At 37.4% G+C, this 19,996-nt stretch overlaps 1 protein-coding gene across 3 annotated transcripts; it reads left to right on the top strand.

Annotated features, from left to right (window-relative positions):
- The first annotated feature begins 635 nt into the window (after positions 1-635).
- Positions 636-19,649, top strand: CDCA2 (cell division cycle associated 2). 3 transcript variants are annotated; one of them, XR_012642953.1, is made up of 16 exons: positions 636-1,329; positions 1,900-2,027; positions 4,826-4,976; positions 5,865-6,070; positions 7,141-7,231; positions 8,878-9,116; positions 9,604-9,691; positions 10,784-11,043; positions 11,203-11,268; positions 11,478-11,529; positions 12,712-12,776; positions 13,673-13,813; positions 14,287-14,470; positions 15,678-17,004; positions 17,273-17,386; positions 18,277-19,649. XR_012642953.1 is itself a non-coding variant. In XM_074981731.1 (15 exons), the coding sequence occupies exons 1-14, from the start codon at positions 789-791 to the stop codon at positions 16,970-16,972; spliced, it is 3,444 nt and encodes a 1,147-aa protein (XP_074837832.1). In that variant the 5' UTR covers positions 636-788; the 3' UTR covers positions 16,973-17,004; positions 18,277-19,649. The 3 variants fall into 3 exon arrangements, 2 of the variants coding, with proteins under 2 accessions (XP_074837832.1, XP_074837831.1); XM_074981731.1 differs by lacking the exon at positions 17,273-17,386 and having other exon boundaries at positions 5,865-6,007; XM_074981730.1 differs by lacking the exon at positions 17,273-17,386.
- The last annotated feature ends 347 nt before the right edge of the window (positions 19,650-19,996 follow it).

Below are 19,996 nucleotides of genomic sequence, written 5' to 3'. Positions count from 1 at the left end.
ACTTGGCACTTGGATATAATCAGGCTGTTTGGTTAGATATTAAAATACAGACTTGAGGCTCACTTTAGGCGTTCGCTTTTTGAAAACTTTGACCAAGTGTACATTTGAATGCTTAATTAAGATGTGGGGCATGGTGGGAAATGACATGTAGCTCTCAATCATATATTGAAATAAATACAAATAGTATTCTGTGTGTGATAAGTGCAGCAAATTAAGCTTCAGAGTTCCAATGTGATGATATCTATAGTTCTGTATACCTAAATCTAATGTTTTTTAATGTGACTAAACTAAATTCAAGGTCTGTTACTTGAGATTTCAGTGTTTCAAGGAAAAAATCTCATCAGTAGTGACATTTTATATAAACCAGAAATTTGCTGAATATTAAAATGTTATAATTATGATGTTGTTGTATTAACACAAAAAACTATATGTACAAGGGGCAAGTTTTAAAGTACATGTGTGGGGCAGAGGGGTCTTGAATTTTGATTTTGGTGATCTGGAAATCTCTACCATGCTATTCCATTAGTGCGTGCGCGTGTGTGTGTGAGAGAGAGACTTCAGAATGTTATGCATGAAAGGATTGATATTTACAGTAATCTTCTTGTCTAACATTTAATGTTCCCCCCCCCATAGGAAGGGCAAACGCATCTTCTAATGGCTTGACATCTTCATGTTGTGGTGATTTTTTTTAACAAAAAAACCAAACACCTCGTATTGACAGACCCATGATTTAAGAAAGCAACAAGTCTGATTGTGTTTTTTTGAAAATTCAGAATACAGCACTGAAAATGCGCAGACAATCCAGACAAATTATAAAGGCTGTTGCTAGTGTCAAAGAAAATGTGAACGGATTTATTGAAGAAAATGGAGAGATTTATTCTGTGCCTGTTCCAAAAGACAAAACTGTCAGAATGGATGAATCAAAGAACACAGTTGTTTCAGAAATTGAAAATGTAAATGACAAGAGCCCCACATGTATGCAGAAACCTGAAGGAAAATGCAACAGATACATAGGGAGAAAGTTATGTCCAAATATTAAGGATGATAGTAAACTGACAGATAATGAAACCCTTTCTGTTAAACTAAAAGGAAACTTACTTGAAACCTCCTTGTCGTATTTGACAGCAGACAAACTGCAAAGTTCTTTTTCAGAAGGCAAACCTACATTTTTGAGTGATGCAAGCTATCTAACACCTAACAAAGTTGAAACAGATGTGAAACCTGATTGTGGATCAGAGAAACTAATGAAGACATCTATTGATTTTGCAAGTGTAACGATAGCTGAATTTGGGATTACTCCAGAGTCTTTTACTGCTAAAGCATCTGTAGGTAAGGGTTGGAAAGGTGACTCTAAAAATGAAAGTTTCAAAATATTGTTCTTAATTTTTGAGTGACAACACCTCTGATATCTTGCATAATTTACATTCCCTTAAAGATTGAGTGGTGGATATGAATCCCTGTCCTGAAGATTGCAGGACATTGGGATGCATTTTAATTGAAAAATGCTCTTAAATTGAATTGGAATGTAGGGGTGGAAGCTATCGATTTAAGAGACATGAAATTTTGGGTCTTAATTTATGAAGAAATTGCCTATTTAAAAAACAACACAAAGTTATAAAAATCGCAAGACTGTTGACACAGCTGAAAGTATTATTGAAATAGGCAACAGACCCAAGAGATTAACATTTTGAAGGATCTGCCTCATGGACAGATGCTATTTACCTTGTCCTAAGCCGTATTTCAGATGCCTTACATTTTATTTTTACTCCTAACAAAAACACTAGTGCAGATATAAAACTTCTAATTTATGAAATAAAAGCAATGTCCCTACTATGTTAAGAAAAGGTAAGTGTTCTCCAGCAATTTCATTTTGTGTTTCTTGCTTTGCTTTCATTTCAGGGAAACCTATGGCTTTAAAACTTAGGCGTAGATCGACAATTGGAGTACGGGGTTCCCCTGAAAACAATAGCCTTATTCAATATCTTGCTGAACAAAGAATGAACAGAACTCAAGGCACGTTCAAAAAGGTGGGACGTTTTTGTCAGAGTTGTGCAGTATGCCCAGTGGAGGAAATCAGCCTCAGGTGTTTCTCATGTGTTGAATGGTGCTGTTCTCCATTTTACTTTTATAGTTAAAAGTTTGTTTGTTTAGATTTTGAATGTGAAGGATATTAGACTAAGAGAAGGACATGATTACACTACTATCTTAGTTGACCTATGTTTAGGTTGACTTAGTCACCTAATAATTATTGTGTTGGCTGATGCCCATACTACCCACCTGTCAGTGGTATGTGTCTTCACCAGAAGTGCTTCCACTCACTGATTCTAAAGGGACAGTGTATGGGGCTCAGAGCCTCAGATCCGTGCAGCTCTTTCCTGGAGTCCAAGCTGTTCCCTGTGCTTCTCACCTCCTAGTGGGGAACCAGTGAGAAACCACTTGAGGCTTCTGACCTCTGGCTTAGAGATCTGCACCCAAAGCTGGACTGTCCAGCCACTGTATCGGCAAAACAGCCAGCCAGAAGCACGGCAGACAGGACTGCCCAGTGTCCGGGAAGCCGTGTCTGTTGACAGAGGGTCCCCCAGAATGTCCAGACTGGCTTTCTGTAGAGAAACCTCTGTTGACAGAGGCATTATGTCTTGTGGGGAGTGGGATATGGCTGTCACTAAAAGTGCTGCATTCTGTCAATTTACTGTTGACAGAATGCATTGGAAATCGGGATGCTCCCTGGGTTTTGTTGAGAAAATGCCAGTTTTGTTGACACAAAACATCTAGTACAGACATAACCTAATGCACGTGGATTTCTTGTAAGTGTATAGATAACTCCTGAATTTTCTGAATTTGAAAAGTGTGTTATTTGCCTTAGTTACAGAGTGTTAAGATTGTTCAAGGCAAATTTATAAAAGGCAGAAACACTAAATTTCTGAGCCACAAATAATATTTTTATAATTATAATACGTATAGCTGTTAGAATAATTTAAGATAGCACTTTACAATCTAGCCTACTTGTTTTTTTATGTATATTCAGTTCTTGATTTTACATCATAAAGGATCTATATGCATCACAAGTTTATGACAGTATTGAAGAGCTGGGGTCCAGGGTTCATTTGACTTCAATGACATATTAGAGTGATAGGTCCAGGAAAAGAACCCTTGGACACAACACTCTAAAGTGTTGTCATTGAAGTCAAATTTTTAAAGAGTGGATAGTTATCTTTCCTCTTCCTCTGGGGTATAACTGGATGCTGGTTTTTTATGGGGAGTGCAATATTCAGCTGTTCTATATGGGTTTTTTAAGAAAAGGTCAGCGATAAGCTAGTTATGTCTGAAGTATAGAAAGACTGTTAGTCATACAGTTGAATTTATATGAATGGGGCAGGCAAAGGCAAACAGCTTGGAGGGACTAAGTGTAGGAGACAGGGAATCCAAGGCTATGTCTACACAAGCCCAAAACTTCGACATGGCCATGCAAATGGCCATTTCAGAGTTTACAAATGAAGTGCTGAAATACATATTCAGTGCCTCATTAGCATGCCAGAGGCTGCGGCACTTCGAAATTGCTTCAGCTAGCCGCCTCATGGCTTGTCCAGACAGGGCTCCTTTTCGAAAGGACCCCAGCAACTTTGAAATCCCCTTATTATTGTCTGCTGTTAGGAATAAGGGGATTTTGAAGTTGCCGGGGTCCTTTCGAAAAGAAACCCCATCTGGGCGAGCCGCAGCAATTTCAAAGTGCCACAGCTGCTAGCACGCTAATGAGGCACTGAATATGTATTTCAGCGCTTCATTAGTAAACTTTGAAATGGCCATTTGCATGGCCATGTCGAAGTTTTGGGCTAGTGTAGACGTAGCCCAAGGGTGTGTCTGCACTTGCATTCCTCTTTTGAAAGACATATGCAAATGAGGTGACTCAAAAATGCAAATGAGGTGTAAACTTGCATATTTGGAACCTCATTTGCATATTCTAATTTCAAAAGAGCTTCTTTTGAAAGAAGAAAGCCAATGTAGACACTGCTCTTTCGAAAGTAAACCCATCTTTGAAAGTATCCTTCTTCCCTTCATTTCAATTACTTTTGAAAGAGCAGCATCTGCACTGGCTTTCATCTTTCGAAAGAAGGTGTTTTGAGATTAAAATATGCAAACAAAGTGCCAAATATGCAACTTTATACCTAATTTGCATTTTCAATTTCCTGATTTGCATGCCTCGTTCAAAAGAGGAATGCAACTGTAGACATATCCCAAACGTATTCTGTAATAGTGTATTTGAGATTAATCCTTTTTTTTTTTTTTACATTCTTTGTAATATAACCAACTGAAACACAAGGGCTGAAAGCTAGGGCAGACACAACCTTGAAGGGAGCATGATAAGTAGGGTGTCGGGCGATTACCAATGAGAAGTGATGCAGTGCATATGCAGCACTTTATTAAGCTAATTCTCCCCTCTGGTAACTTAGAAGTGGCAAACTTGAGGAGTAAAGGGACTTCAAAGTAGACCAGGCACTTTGAAGTACCCGCGGGTTAGCAGCAGTTACACACAAACCGGCGCTTCCATGTTTGCTGCTTCAGAGTTGCCACAGGCGGAGAATTAGCTGAATGAAGTGCTGCGTATGCACTGCAGCACTTCTCTTTAGTAATATCATGACACCTTACTTACCATGCTCCCTTCGAAGTTGGGAGATAGTGTAGACACAGCCAAGTTCATTTTAAGATGCCCTTATTTTCCTCTTTGGTTACATTTCTGCTTTTGTGTTAACATAGCCCTCTTCTGTGTTTGTAAGTTTCAACTTGTAAAGCACACAAATGCTTTTTTTTTTTTTTCTTGTTCTAACAGGCCAGCCCTTTTAAACATCAAAATGTTGGCTCCTTAAAGGATAAAATATCTGCCTTCCAATCATCTTTTCAATCAGTGCAAGAGGACGAAGGGAGGTCTCACCTTCCTGGACCCTCACAAGAGGAGGGAGAGTCCCAGGTGGCGGGCTATTGTAAGTAAACTAAACCAAAATATATTAATGTTGACGATAATTTAATTTTTAGTCTGAATAGACTCCATAAATAAACTGAAAGTTGCAGTGTTTTCTTTTGCTTTAATGGCTTCTCTTATAGGTAGAACTACTCTAACTAAGACTTTCCAAAATGTATATTAACCAATCAGGCTTCTTTAGGCTTCTTATCTGTTTAATTTTTATTGAATGTGTTTTCATTCTGTTTTTATTGTTCGCCACTCTTCAATAATGAATTCATATGCCTAGAGACTGAAATCATAAATTATCATTTGCAAACTTTGGATTGATCTGCGCATTTCTAGTAACAATTCCACTTGTGTGAAAATTGGTATTTAGTACCACCTCTAAAAATGCAGAAGCATTTGGAAATTTTATCGTAGAAATGAAATGTATAATTAACTTACTCAATGTTGAAAGAACTCCAAGTTATTGATACATTCCCCTATCCTTTAAGAGGGCTAAGCCATCCAGTAGGAAAACGAAATTAACAAGTGTTGCAAATGAAAAATCAACCTGGCTCAATAGTAAGTATAGAAGATTTGTCAGAAAATACATTGCTATATTCTACCTCAGTACTTTCCTGGGTGTTTTTTTTTTTTTTTTGTGCTACTGCTGCTTTGTATCCCATCCACAAAATATTTGGTTAAGGTTTTTTTGCTTTATTTAAAGCCTCAAGAAATTGAAAATAAATAATGCAGTACTACTTGCAATATAGTATTCAAAGATATTCTTCCTTTTCATTGACTAGAGAAAGATCTAGCTTATCTGTCTTACACTGCGAAGGGATGTAAATGATATACATGGAAAAGTCTGAGCTTTGGTGTTTTTTTTTGTTTGTTTGTTTGTTTTTTTAACTTACAAATGCAGCTCAAAACAAACCACCTTCTATAGAACAGCATGAACAGTCTCAGTTGAGTGAAGAGTTAATATCTGAACGCAGGAGTGTTGCTTGCAAGGAAAACTTGAAAGAAATATTAAATGACAGTGATAAAACTGCAGCCGGTGTCCAGGTATGCAAGATTATCTCTCCACCATCAGTGTCCATCGTTGAAACTACTACTGCTATTTCACAGGTATATATACCTGAAAACTGTATGCATATCTCTTTGAGAGGATGAGGGAAACTTAAGAAATGGCATTACTAGATCCAACTTGTAGAAATGAAACTGCTGCTGTGAACAGTGGAACAGCTTGCTGCAGCAAAATCTGTTGGCACACCAGTGCATTGATAGGAGATTGAAATGTTACCCCACCTCAGTCATCCTCCAGTTCCTCGTCTGTCACTAGCAGTTACAGGCCCAACACTACAGTATGAATTCCCCACCTCATTTTCTACATGTGTAGTTGGAAATGTTTTTTGTCTGGCTGCTATAAAGTCTTCTAATAGACAACATTATCTCATCTTTTGTCTTTTGAATTAAACTTCTGCATGATTACAACATCCATTTATAGAAATCAAAACCATTTTAATTTTGTTACTACATTTGGCATCTAAAGATTTTCTTAATTTTTTTAACCCGAGAGTAGAGCTTGATGATATTACTCACCAATACCTTAAACACTCTTCATGTGAGTTCTAGATTCTTTCTGTTACAGCTATGCTATTCATATGATATTGGATCAACCAGAAGAGAGAGAGATGAGGTGCCAAACAAAGGAAGAAGGCCTATTGTTGCCTGTGAACCCACAGGGGAAGGGATAGAAACCCTACTGGATGTAACAGAAGAGCTACTTAAAACAGGCCATTCATCAGAATTGCTAGGTCATTGGTCAACCTTGTCAGGTGTCTTGTCTGATAGTCGCCTCCACCAAAAGCTCCATCCCTCCAATTTAGTACTGGGAGCCCTAACTTTGGTCCAGAGGTTTCTCTTTGTCATCTCTTGAACAGAATTGACATACCAGATCTGAAAAACAAGTTTTTGAAATTACACATTTAGAAAGACTATTTAAATGTAGAAAAACATTTTAATGAGCATAAGCAAGATAAATTTTCCTTAACATTCGCTTTAAGCAATGAAGCTGCTTTCAGGTTTTGTTTAAAAGATGTGCTGAATATTTTTAATTTTGAAAAGTATTCTGGTATGTTTCATTGGATATCATTATTCTGGCAAAAAAAATGTATTTTTTTTCCTCCGGTTTCTAGGGAATTTCCTGTATATCACCAAATGTTACTGAATGTGGAAGCTTATCTTCAGATGTTTTTCCAGTACTGGGCTTCCCAAAGACACCATGCTGTAAGAAGATTCCTCATGGCTTTTAACACTCTTATCAGAGGGTTAAAGACTAAATATGCTTTATTTATGTTCATTACAAATAAACATTCTAATAAGTTTTGTTGCTTCTTCATTTATACTTAAATTATTCCTTTCTTCTTTCGGTACTACAGCTCTAAAAGCTATTTTAACAAGGTGTTAAATACTCTGAAAATGCTGAACACATTCCAAATTGTTGTGCACTAAACAAAGCTTTGTCACCCACATAGCAGTGATTTCATGCATGCTTTGACATAGAAATATCATTAGACTCTGAGAAAGTGAGAACAACAAGAAGTCTTGTGGCATCTTATAGGCTGACAGATTTTTGGAGCATAAGCTTTCATTGGCAAAGACCCGCTTCATCAGATGCATGAGCTGGGGGAGTGTTTTCAGAGGAGTATTTAAGGAGTGGGGTCCCAGTGAAAGGGAGGGCCAGAGCTGACAAGGTCTATTCATCAAGGTGGAAATGGCCCAATATCAGTAGTACTTATCAAGAGAGGAAAAAAAAAAGTCAGATCAGACAGGGGGATGTGAGCCTTTGTCAGAGTCTGATGGGGAGATACTAACACCCAGAGCAGAAAAGCTACCTTTGTAAACTGCGAGCCACTCCCAGAATCTGTTTAATCCATGGTTAATTGAATTAGAGCTGCAATTTATTTCCAAATTTGACTCCATTAACCATGGATTAAACAGAGACTGGGAGTGGCTTGCAGTTTACAAAGGTCTGGCTACGGTCTGAAGAAGTGGGTCTGTCCCACGAAAGCTCACCTAATAAACTGTTTTGCTAGTCTTTAAAGTGCTACTTGACTGATTTTTGTTTTGATAGTGTATAGACTAGCACGGCTTCCTCTCTGTTACTTTACAAAGGCAGCTTCTCTGCTCTGGGTGTTACTATCTCCTGATTAGACTCTGACAAAGGCTCGCATCCCCCTGTCTGATCTGACTTGTTTTTAACTCTTGATAAGTACTGTTGATACTGGGCCATTTCCACCTTTCTGAATAGACCTTGTCAGCTCTGACCCTCCCTCTTACTGGGACCCCACTCTTTAAATACCCCTCTGAAACCAACCCGCCCCCCCACTCATGCATCTGATGAAGCGGGTCTTTGCCCACGAAAGCTTATGCTCCAAAATATATTAGTCTATAAGGTGCCACAAGACTTCTTATTCTCGAAGCTACAGACTAACACGGCTACCTCTCTGATACTTGAGAGAGTGAGATTACAATTAAGCAACTTCTGTGATTAACACAGATTGTTTATCACACTTCTGTGCAAAAGCTCACTGACCACATTCTGTAGCTACATGTTAAAACTTCAGAAAATGGGAACACCATTTTCGGAAATGTTGACACAGTCTTAATAGGAAAATAATTGCAATTCTATAGCAACCATATTTTAAACAAGGGGAATAAACTACCATATGTGATTTTTATATTTAGTGGTATTTCGTACACAATGTATTTCTCACAGAGGCCATGACACCGGAAACCTAGCTTCTGAGGAATTTACACATTTAAGCAGCTTTTGAGGTTAAGTTGTTGCAGTATATGTATGTTGCTAATGTTTAATTTCTTAATGTTATTGTAAAGCCCTTAAAATCTTGATGTTTGTGTTCATTTTGAAGCCTTTAGTCCTGAGTGTATCCATGAAGAAGTTGGAAGTAATACTAGGTCACAACTCAGCAGAAAAAAAGTTACCTTTGCAGAAGAACTGAGTTTGGAGGTATTTGATGAAACCATGCCACCTATTACACCACTGCAAAAGAGAAACCTACCATCCTGTGAGCCAACTCTCAAGAGCTCCTCTTGCCTTCGATCTGTTCTGAAGAAAACACCAGTAAAACTACTGACAGAAAGTGTGAAGGTTAGTGTACTGATCTTACCATAAATATACGTTTGAAACATTAGAGGATCACTACTGTTCTCACTACTCAGTAACTTTTTAAATTGAGCCATGTTTTCCGAGTAACATCTCTTTTGACTAATGGTAACACAAATGCATTGGAAGTTTTATTAAATAGTTAGTGCTATAGATAGAGGGGCAAGTCTCTTCCCCCCCTACTACCTCCATGTCAGAGGTTTGCCTTGATTTATTTGGAAAGTTTTTCAAGACACCTTCAGCATGTACACATACATACTCTAAACAGAGCTTTGGATAATCATGTTTTTAGAGATCTCTCTAAAGAACATGATTATCCAATGCTCTCTTTATGCTGATAATGAAGAAAATGGCTTATCATCTTTCTTCAGAAACAAACGTAAGATTAAAAATGAACAGGCAAATGTTGTAATGCCTAGATTGCCATACTATGGTATTAAGTAGATAGGAATAACACTGTTAATCTTAATAGGAACACACAAGCAATACTACCAACATGGAAGAAAATGAACCTCTTGTATTCCTCAGTCTCTCAAAAAGTTGTGAAGAATGGCATGAAGGTCAGAAATTTTTGTACTTTTCTAAACTGCATAAAGTTTATTTCCCATTAATAAAAAAGGGCATGGTCAAGTTAAATTTGATGCTGCTGTTATTGGTCACTTGGCAGAACATGAGGAAAGAATGTGCAAATAAGAAGGGCACAATCATAATCCTATTTCACGGGATAGGCATTACAGCACACCAAGGAAAGATATGAAACTGTCCATATGCAAAGTGCTATCAAATTCTCCAATTCTGTGGTGGGGAGAAAGGATGGGACAATATCTTTCTCTTAATTTCTTATTTTCAGCAATCTTTCAAATTGTACAGCAACAGGTCCAAAATTGAGGTAGAAACACGACATGCCTATTGATTATTATTTTTTAATTGTAAGATACAAGAGAAGTGAAAGCAATATCTTTAAGGTATAACTGAAAAACTTTCAAAGTTTTTTGTTTTTTTTTTTTGTTTAAAAATAGGTCACAATCGGATTATATGATAACTGTTTGAAACAGCAAATTACAAAGGGGTTATAGTAAGTTTAAAAAGAAATTAATTTTGCTCTGTGGCTAAAATACTATTTTATGCTGTAATCCTGTTGGACATTGAGTCAGGATTTAAAGTGGGAAGCTTTTTAAGAACAAGATGATTTTGTTCATCAGTAAGCTTCCTGTAGTCTGACTATGTCTGCATAGCAGTGTTATTCCTCAATAAACTATTCTGAAATAGCGCAGTTACACACAAAATTCATTTTGAAATAGTGCTCAGCTACAGTAAACTCTTTCATAAACAACATTCTATCATCTGAATCTGTGGGGTTCCTTATTTTTATAGTCAACAGTTTTCGATTTCCTCTTGTCAAAAGCCATGAAGCAATTCATCTATAGCTTTAGTTTTACAAGAAACTCAGGTACGCCACCTATATTTTTGTCTTTCCTCTTAATCCTCAAATCTGCAATACTGTAGATCCATACTGACACATTCTGTTTACTTCATAAGGAATTCTCTGCTTGAAATAATTGCCTTTTTAAGTCCTAAATACAAAAAAGAATATAAAGTAGAATGTTTCCATTCATGGCATTTGAGTTAAGTATGTTTAATGTCTGTTACAGGTAGCAGCAGTACTAAAACAATAGACAAAACAGATGTATACAGCTATGAAAAGCCACTGAAGAGAAAGAAGATTACATTTGGAGAAAATCTAAGCCCAGAAGAATTTGATAAAATGTTGCCTGCAAATACACCATTGCGTAAAGGAGCGACCCCAGTCAGTAAGCCAGGACCACAAAGTGATAGCCTTTCCCCACTAAGTCCTACCGAAAAACCTTTATCCCAGCCAAACTTTGACTGTGGGGATGATGATGATGACGATGTGAGTTTGCTTTAGATTATTACAATGGCTTTTGAGTCCGCATGGTCTTTTATCATCCATTTTGTTCCATATTAAAAAAAAACTGTTAAAATCTGGACTATTTTGCCATCTTGGAATGATTATTTTTTAAATATTAAATTTTGCTTCATTTGTCTTTAGGCATCCTGCATAACTGCTCTGCCTGCAGATTTGCCATTGGGAGTGAGTTCTGTTATAATATCAGAGGTATGTTGTATTTAGCCTTGTTGTATTTCTTGATTCTGTCATCCGTTGTTTATCATATTTTATAGTATCTAAGGCAATAAGTACCTTCATTCTGTAAAGATAGGAAAATTCAATTCGAGCATTTATATGCTCTTGTAAGGAGACTGGTGAAAGTATGAGCAAAGATGTGTGTACATTTTTTAAATTTATTTTTCTTTTTTAAAATACAGGAATTTCTTAAGCCCCTTCAAGAGTCTGTAGCAATCCAAGGGAATATGAAAGGTAAAGTTGGATTACAGTAAAGCTTCTTAATTGGGCTATATGATCTCTCAAAACATTTGTGTGTCTTAGTTGATGGAAAAGAATAGGGAAAGGAGACATGGGCACATGATTACATTTGATATTGAAATATATTTTAATGATAGTGTTAACTTGAAAATCACTTTGGGATAAACAAAACATACCATATAAGCATCTGAAATGTTAATTCTTCTCTGACTTGGAAGCTAACTGAACCTTAGTAAACTCTCAGTTTGTGTGTCCAGTCTAAGATGAATTTACCACTTGTTCTTCATGGTTTTTTGACCACTGAATGCCTTGTGTAATCAGAATCTAAAGGTTGAATGACAGTGTGCGGAAGCCTAAAGGTTTTATCAGCAAGCACTTAGGATTTGGTTTCACATTCTGTCTTCTACCACTGAACCTACCTTTGGCTAACCCTACTAATTTATTGCCTGATCGTGCACTAATGAATCATTGGGAGCTTTGCCATTGACATTAGTGGGGTACAGGATCAACCCCTTGGACCAAGCTGATCCCTGGTGAAATTTCACTCTTTAACTGTGGAATCCAAGATGAACTGGGCTTAGTAACATGAATGTATCTGTTTTTACTTATTCTCAAATCTGAATTAATATAGGGATTTTTACAATGTAAATAACACACTACAGCCAAGAACAAATTAAAGCTGAACATGAACAAGGAATCTGTACCTCTTTTTCTAAGTAACCAGTAACATTGGTATTGTAATCGTTGTCTTTCCTTTCATTGCCAGTCCTGTGGGGGAGCGGTATCTCAGTGGTTTGAGCATTGCCTGCTAAACCTAGAGTTTTGAGTTCAATCCTTGAGGGAGGCCCTTTAGGGATTGGGGCAAATGATGTCAGGGATGGTGCTTGATCCTGTCAAGAGGGCAAGGGGACTGGACTAGATAACCTCCCAAGGTCCCTTCCAGTTCTAGCAGATGCATACCTTTCAATTTTAATTATACCTGCTTGTCCTACTTTGATTTACAATTGTAAACTTTTTTCAGGGCAAAGGCTGTCTTGTGGATATCTTTTTTTAAAGCATACGTTGTACACTACAAATAAGCATAATTAAAAGGAGGTGAAGACATATGGTGAGGAGCTATGTCTACTATTCTTACATAGTTTAATCAAGATTCTTTGTTTCCAATGTATTTAACAGAAATCAATTCCATCAATAACAGAAGCTCTTGTACCAGAATAACCCGGTCCTCTATTAAAAGAAAGGTAAGCATCTTTAATATTTTGGTTTAGGTAATTTTATGTCTTAGTGATTCATAATTTTTATTGAACTTGCAAATTATTCCTGAATTTTATCATCTGTTGTTTATATTCTTAGATGTTGGTGACAAAAGATTGAGAGCTACCCTTGAATCATTTTTAAAATAAATGTTGATAAGATGAACAAAATGATGATTTTATTTTAAAACATGGTTTGCTTTTCTGCATGCTCCATCTTGCATAATCATGAGCTCTTCTGGATAAAGTTAAGACTTTATTCTTGATTGCTATATATTTTTTTTAATCACTGCATGGGTTCCTACGGGGAGGTGGGGTCTATGTACATGGTACAGTTTATGTTATAAATGGGTCACTTTGCTGCAGGTAGTGATTGCCCCTCATCATCATGGTGAATGTGATTATGTTACCATGAAGAAATGTTAAAGAAATATTAATTGATAGCTTGCTTGCCCAGTAATCTAGTAGCAGCATGACACCCACCTTTTAACATTTCTTTGATGTTAGGAACTTGACGCTCAGAGTTTCTTGCACAGAGTTCTAACAAATTCAAATAATATCCCTTAGTAGACTCGCTGTACAGAGCATTGTAGCTGTGGTGACGGGCTATGATATCTGAATGGGAAATAGGGCATTCCACAAGACAATCCACCTCCTTAAAATATGTATGAAAAAGGCAATGGTAAAGTGAATGAGAGGCAGGGTAGAGGCTTTATATTTGTTCTGTCCCCACTAAAATAAATTGGCTGTTCTGACTTCTTTGTTAATCAAGTGGCCTAAACTTAACATCTGTGACTTTGAGATTGTTGTGGCTTCAGGTCTATATTGTGCACTCCCTTTTTTCTTTTTTTTTTTGTCTTTTTTTAAATGATGTTCTCCAACAGTATATCAGCATTTCAGAAGAGACTGGACTTGGCACCTCAACAGGCATAATGACCACCAATGCTCAAGATATTAAAAATATAAGAAAGAACAAGGCTCAAAGGGGAAAGAATGTAAACAAATCTCCCCCCAAAAAGTTACCGGTAAGTAACTGCATACTGCAATCCTGTTAATATCTCACTTAGTTTTCGATGTCCTACATACCTTCTAAGATTAATTTTTCATGGTTGTCTTCCATAATTACAAGGTCTGCTTATAGTTTTCTTTGGAGAGTTTTTGTTTTTTCTATCATTGCCAATACACTTAAAAAAACTAAATCTTGTAGGTGTTACCCTTCTGATTCCTTCCTGTACCACTAGTACAGCTGGGCCCTGCAGCCTTTATAACATTTATAACATTTTATGCCATTCCTTCAAGATCCTTATTATGAGAGGTGAGGGAAACCTCATCTAGCACAGAAAAGACCCCTTAAGCTTTCTCTTAAGATGTAACTCCCATACTATATTGTGGTCAAGAGTTCATAACTGTGCTGTGGTTACACCCTATTTTCTTAATACTACCTAAATTTATACTTCTCCCTATAAATAAACAGTCTTGGTTTTTAAAACCTTTTCAGAAGGTGAAACGTAGAGGTTATGGAGGAAAAAGAGGACGGAAAAAGATAGAAAAATCCTTGTACAGTGTGAGAGAAGTAGCTTCCAAGAAACCTCTTTTGAGCCCAATTCCTGAGATACCAGAGGTTTTCTCTTCAGCACCATCTTCTCCAAGCACACCTAAGAAACATACTCTGATCTTCTCAGGTAATATAGTCTCTCTCCATTTCAGCCACTCAGTGATAAAATGTAAAAGCTGTGAACTTTCCAGCCTCCATGCATCTATGAAAAGTCTAATACTGAATATTCGTGTGAAGAGGAATCCTAGAGAAAAGGGAGCTGGGGGAGACCATTACTTCAGTGATATGATCCAGGAAATAAATAGTGCTATGTCCCAAACAGCAATTTAAATTTAAATTGTTACAAAGAAGAGTCTGTTGAATAAATGACCTTTTAGAATATGGCAGGAAATCCTTGTGGTGGCTAATCCTAAACTGTGTGTTTCTTCGTGAGTTGGTTCGGTCCTCAACTTCAGGGAATTTTGTATGGTGGGATTGTTTTTGGTTAAATTCATTTTTCAAAAGTTATATTAATCAACACAAATGAGGGACCATTGAATACCTTAGAGGAATTTGAAATCGACATGTCTTTAATCACTGATATGCCCAAAGGCTGTTGAGCAGATTATATCACTTGCCAAATTATTTCTGCTTTTTTTTTCCCCCCTTTGGAATTTAAAGCAAAGCAATATCTGTAGTCTTAACCATCTCTGAACAAAATTAATGTGCAAACAAACTGGAAACCTATGTCTTCCTGTGTAGCTCTGTTTCAGCATTTTACATACAGTGTGAGCCTATGTGCATGCATGCAGAACCATGGTCCTCAAATAATCACTGTGGGGTCTCAGGATGTTGGAAGCCAATGACCTGCCATGTGACCTCAGTGTTAGTCTGTCTAGTTCTAGATGTGTTCACCTTTCTAAAACTGCAACTATGAGCTTCCAGTTTGTCTCCTGGTAATGAGGGTAATATCTGTTTTTAGTTAGTTAACTGATATTTCTGCCTTATATTAATCTGTATTATCTGTGTACTAGTCTGAGACCTCCTCTGAAAGTATGTTTTATTAATTTGACCCAGTGGGTCTTTCCTGTAAAATTCTGATTTTTGGGTTAGTCTGACTAGAAAGTCTTTATTTGCTTGGGTAGATGGTGTGCGGAATATCTTTGATAGTTGCCAGTGTTCACTAGTTGAGATTACACTTTTCCCCTGTGAAAAAAAGCAAAATACTCTGACAGTTCTACTTTTTTAATAAGGTTTCTTTTCAAAATTTACATTATACTCTTGGGTGTTTTCTTGGTTATAAACAAATTTGGGTCACTTGAACTTTAATTGTAAACTTTTGTATATCTTTTTAGACTATTCCAAATCCGGCAATGCCTGCATAGGATCTAGGAAGGAAGTAATTGAACAGAAAAACATGCTCGGAAGACTCAAAAGGAAAGTGCCAATATCAAACAAATGTCCCAGTGCTAAAGAACTTGAGACTATAGAATCCAGCAGCACCAGTGGCATGGAGTGTCAGTTATCAAACAATGGCTCTGATCTTGCTTCAGCCATTAATACTGAGGTGCTTAATAGACATGAAAACATCCAAACAGAAAATGAGCTGGGATCTTCCATAATGTCACTAAGTGACAAAGAAAGTGCTGTTTGTGTGAGTAATCAGATCAGTGGCCTAGACAACAGTAATAAAACCAGCTATCAGCAATCTGTGCCCAGTCTTATGAGAGAACACACATCACCTGTAATTGTAAAATCAAATTCTCTTTCGTCTCTACCCAATACTGTTATGCAAGAAAATAAGAGCATGTCCCCATTTGATACATGTGACACAAAAGGACACAAAAAAGGGAGAGATGTAATAGAAAATGAACATGTACTGGAAAGTGACCATGCTTCAGATGACACGGGGGTGCCAAAGAAGCTTGAGTTCTTTAACCTTCAGGATGTGGGTGTAAATGGAAGTACTCAAACTGAATATCCTGTTGCAGAATTCACAAGAGAACAAACACGTGACAGTGGTACCAATGTTAATGTCAGAAACCTTTCAAGAAAAGGCAGGAGAAGCACTGTTTCTCTTTCTGGTACTGAGAACTGGTATTCTGAAGCACTTGGAAATAATCTCTCTGGTTCCTTCTCTAATGAGCAAGAAGCCCAAGTGGAAAATGGTTCTCAAATGTTTAGAGAGCTACATTACTCTATAGAACAGTCCTTCATGAGGGTAAGTGAGGATGGGGAAAAAAAGGTAAGACGCAGTATGAGGCTGCATAAAAATGCAGGAAATGAGGGACTTGCATGGATTAAAATCCCAGTTGACATTCACAAGAATTCTTTATCAGATTCTGCTTGCAAATCCAGGAGGCCAATGCATACTTCCATCTTCAGAGAATCTGAGAACATTAATCAAAGGCAAGAAAAGTGGATCCAATGCTCAGCTTTGGGAAAAAAGAACAATGATTCTGTTCCTGTCATGAGGGGTCCTTGCAAAACTCGGAGGAGGAGGAGCATGTGTGCATCTACTTCCCAAGAAACCAACAACACGACTCAAACATTGAAAACAAGAAGGGCAAGCCTTGTGTACAGTGACACGACCTATCAAAAGGAGTCTGAAGTGGAGGCACCTTTTGAGAAGAGCCATCCCACAGCATAGGCAAATTGGGCCATCTGTTTTTAAAAATAAAAGTGAGTAGTTGAATGCAGGTTTTCTTCGGCTTGAAATCCATTGTCCGTGTCTCAAAGCATCATTTAGCAATAGTGTGTTACTTATTACTCTGGTCACAGAAATTTATATAAGCATTTTATTTATTCATATGCGAAGTAACTTAAGTTGCCCTTCAGCCTGGCAGTTCTGCTTGCTGACACAACTGATGAAAAGCAAGCTCAGCTTTGAGGGTATGGTACATGTATATTAGTCATCAGTGATGGTGAAGTTTTAATCTCTTGATACTAGGTATCAGCTTCCTATTTCTAGCAGAAATGGAACTGGTCACAAAGCAACGTGATTGAATATTTCTTAACTGCGAGCAAGAGTGTTTAATTGATGCAATAGTAAAAGCTGTAACAAGTAAGTAACAGTCAAGAGAATAAATACATTTATGCTGCTTATTGGAAATATAAGGAATTTCAGTAAATTGAGGGAAAAGAACACATGGTCCCCGTTTTCGGTGAAGAGGATAACTATAGAAGCCAGTGAATTGTATTCCAAAGTACATTTAGTTCCATTGTTTGTCAAAGGAGAATAGCGTTTATAGAAAATTTGTTTGTCTAAAAATCAAGATTTCTTTAAGGAGTAAGACCCAGTTGCTTGCTCACATTGTTCAGGATTCTTTATATTTCGATCTTTTATTGTCTAGACCCACTAGAATAAATTAGCTAAATACATATTATATTGTGACAGTCTGTGGTTTTAAATGTTCTGCTGCCATGAATCCGAAGGCAGGAGTTAGGGCTGATAATACGTAGTACAGTGGAAAGCACATAGCAGTATGTGTTTTGCCCTTGAGGCTTTGGAGTGGTTCCTGGTTGAGAGCAGACTCCAAATGCGTGCCCCACTCACTATGGCACAATTAATATGTGAAGTCTCTCATTCCTCCGTTTGCATGGAAAAATGCCAGCAACTGCACATGTGGCTCTCGCTTGTTGTAGGAAAAGAGAAACTTGCATCAAAACATGCAATTTACTTTGGCAAACCTTTGGGGCGGGGGAGGTAATTGTTTCTCGATTGTGTTGGCTCTTCTTGACAGAGGAGGATTCAAACCTTAATTCTGTTATATTTTGAAGGGTAGCTAGGTAGTCTATGAATGCTGAACTTGTCTCTGCTAGTTAAGCTATGGCTTCAGTAACATCCTCCAACCGTAATTGTTTGGAGGATTGATATTTCCCATTTTCTGAATTGTACTTTATAAGTTGCTTTTACAAATAATTGCTTTTGAAATCCATGTAACTTTTTTCCAGATTTCAAAAACAAGCCAACAAACAGAGATCCTCCTACACATAGTAAAAAATGAAGAAGGCTCCTACTGAGGTGCAGACTTTGCAGAACATGAGAAAGCAGTTTCTTTTATCATCTTGGCAGCAGCAGGTCTGGAGCGCCCACTGCTATGGACTTTTGCATATTTTACATTTGCATTAATCGTTCAGAAATCCCAATTTCTGCAAAGGGATTAAGTTTACTTAACCGTTACTGTATACTACACTTTTAATGTTCTAATGTTTAAGGTTGAACTTGCTGGAGAAGGATATGAAAGTGTCCAGAAAATGAAGTACAGTGTTGCATACCTGCATTCTGAATGTTTTAAATCTTTACTGTATTTGATACATATACACTGCTCAGTTGTTGATTTGCCATCTTACTGTTGGCTTATTTCTAATTTGAGCTACACAATGAAAAATGTTTGAATATGGTCTGCTGAACACAATCAGTATTGTTTTCGTAATTCATGCTGTTTTGTTTGAACTCTAAGGTAATATACACTAGCTTTAAAACAGTTTCTTAACATCTCTGTTGTAACCCTGTTTGACCATTTTGAGCCAGAATAAAACTTCTATATGTGCTTCTGGTAAAGTTAGAAAATCGTACTGAAATGCTGTGTCTGTCTTATCCTATCTGCAGAGACCACCATCCAGTCTTTAAGAACACAAGAACTACTCAGGCAACTTTTCAAGAACCTTCAGGAAAAGAAATTGTGTTGTACTGTTGGTTACAGGGGCAGTTCATCAGGGCACATCCTCTTTCTTGTGCTATTCATCTTCCCTTTTAAAGTCTTCATTATCTAAATGTTTGCACGTCTGTCTGCTCTTGCTGTCTTCCACATTTCTTTTTCTAATGTGAACTGGTTTCTGAAAGTAGTAGTATATGCTCTAGTGTTAGGAAATTAAATATTCTACCACAGTGCAAATTTTAACTTTGATTTAGAAGATAGGTCCCTATTCAGCTAAATTTTGTTGGACTATCAATCTCTTTGTTTTACCAGCAGAGGGCAGTGCATCATGAATTTTGCCCTGGAATAGATGTTGGTGTAAACAAACTGGAGTAACATGTGAAAACCGTCATGGATTTATAAAGTTTTTTAAATAGTCTCCAGATCTGAATACTGAAATGTCAAAATCACCTGTTGGTTTAAAACAAACTGGTAGTAGCAGCAAACTTTTGCACTCATATTTTGTATTTGCCTATTTCACTCCTTGTAGAGGGTGGGTGGAAGAGATAGTTGAAGTAAAATGTACTCCATTTTATGATCAATAGCATGTAAATAAGCTTGACTGCAATCATGGTGAGGATAAGCTGTATGAAGCGTACACACCTTGCCTTTTCTTGCAAGACTGGGTGTTCCTATGTTTCTGGATTAAAATTTTTTATGTTTCTTACAATATATTTTTCAATATCTGCTTTGACAGTTTTACATGGTGTGAATGTTCCACTGCAGATCTCCTGTAGGAATTGGTTTCAAGTACCAGAGGGGTAGCCGTGTTAGTCTGGTTCTGCAAAAGCAACGAGGGGTCCTGTGGCACCTTATAGACTAACAGAAATGTGTGAACATAAGCTTTCGTGGGCAAAGACCCACTTCATCAGACTGGTGCAATCAGCCATGCAAGGGCCTGACACAGCTGGGCTCCCTCAGGATCCACTTGCCTGAAGGGGCCCAAGCAAACTGCCCTCGCCATACCCCGCTGC

This window comes from Carettochelys insculpta, chromosome 31, assembly GCF_033958435.1.
Source record: "Carettochelys insculpta isolate YL-2023 chromosome 31, ASM3395843v1, whole genome shotgun sequence".
Taxonomy (NCBI): domain Eukaryota; kingdom Metazoa; phylum Chordata; order Testudines; family Carettochelyidae; genus Carettochelys; species Carettochelys insculpta.
The sequence above is the reverse complement of the archived record's forward strand: the minus strand, read 5'-3'. Positions and strand labels throughout refer to the sequence as shown.

Excerpts from the sequence above, each read along its gene's own strand:
- CDCA2 (XM_074981730.1), top strand. The coding sequence starts at position 789 with ATGCGCAGACAATCCAGACAAATTATAAAGGCTGTTGCTAGTGTCAAA. Across the intron at positions 9,692-10,783 it reads TTGTGAAGAATGGCATGAAG|GTAGCAGCAGTACTAAAACA; the intron begins GTCAGAAATTTT and ends TGTCTGTTACAG. Across the intron at positions 14,471-15,677 it reads ACATACTCTGATCTTCTCAG|ACTATTCCAAATCCGGCAAT; the intron begins GTAATATAGTCT and ends ATATCTTTTTAG.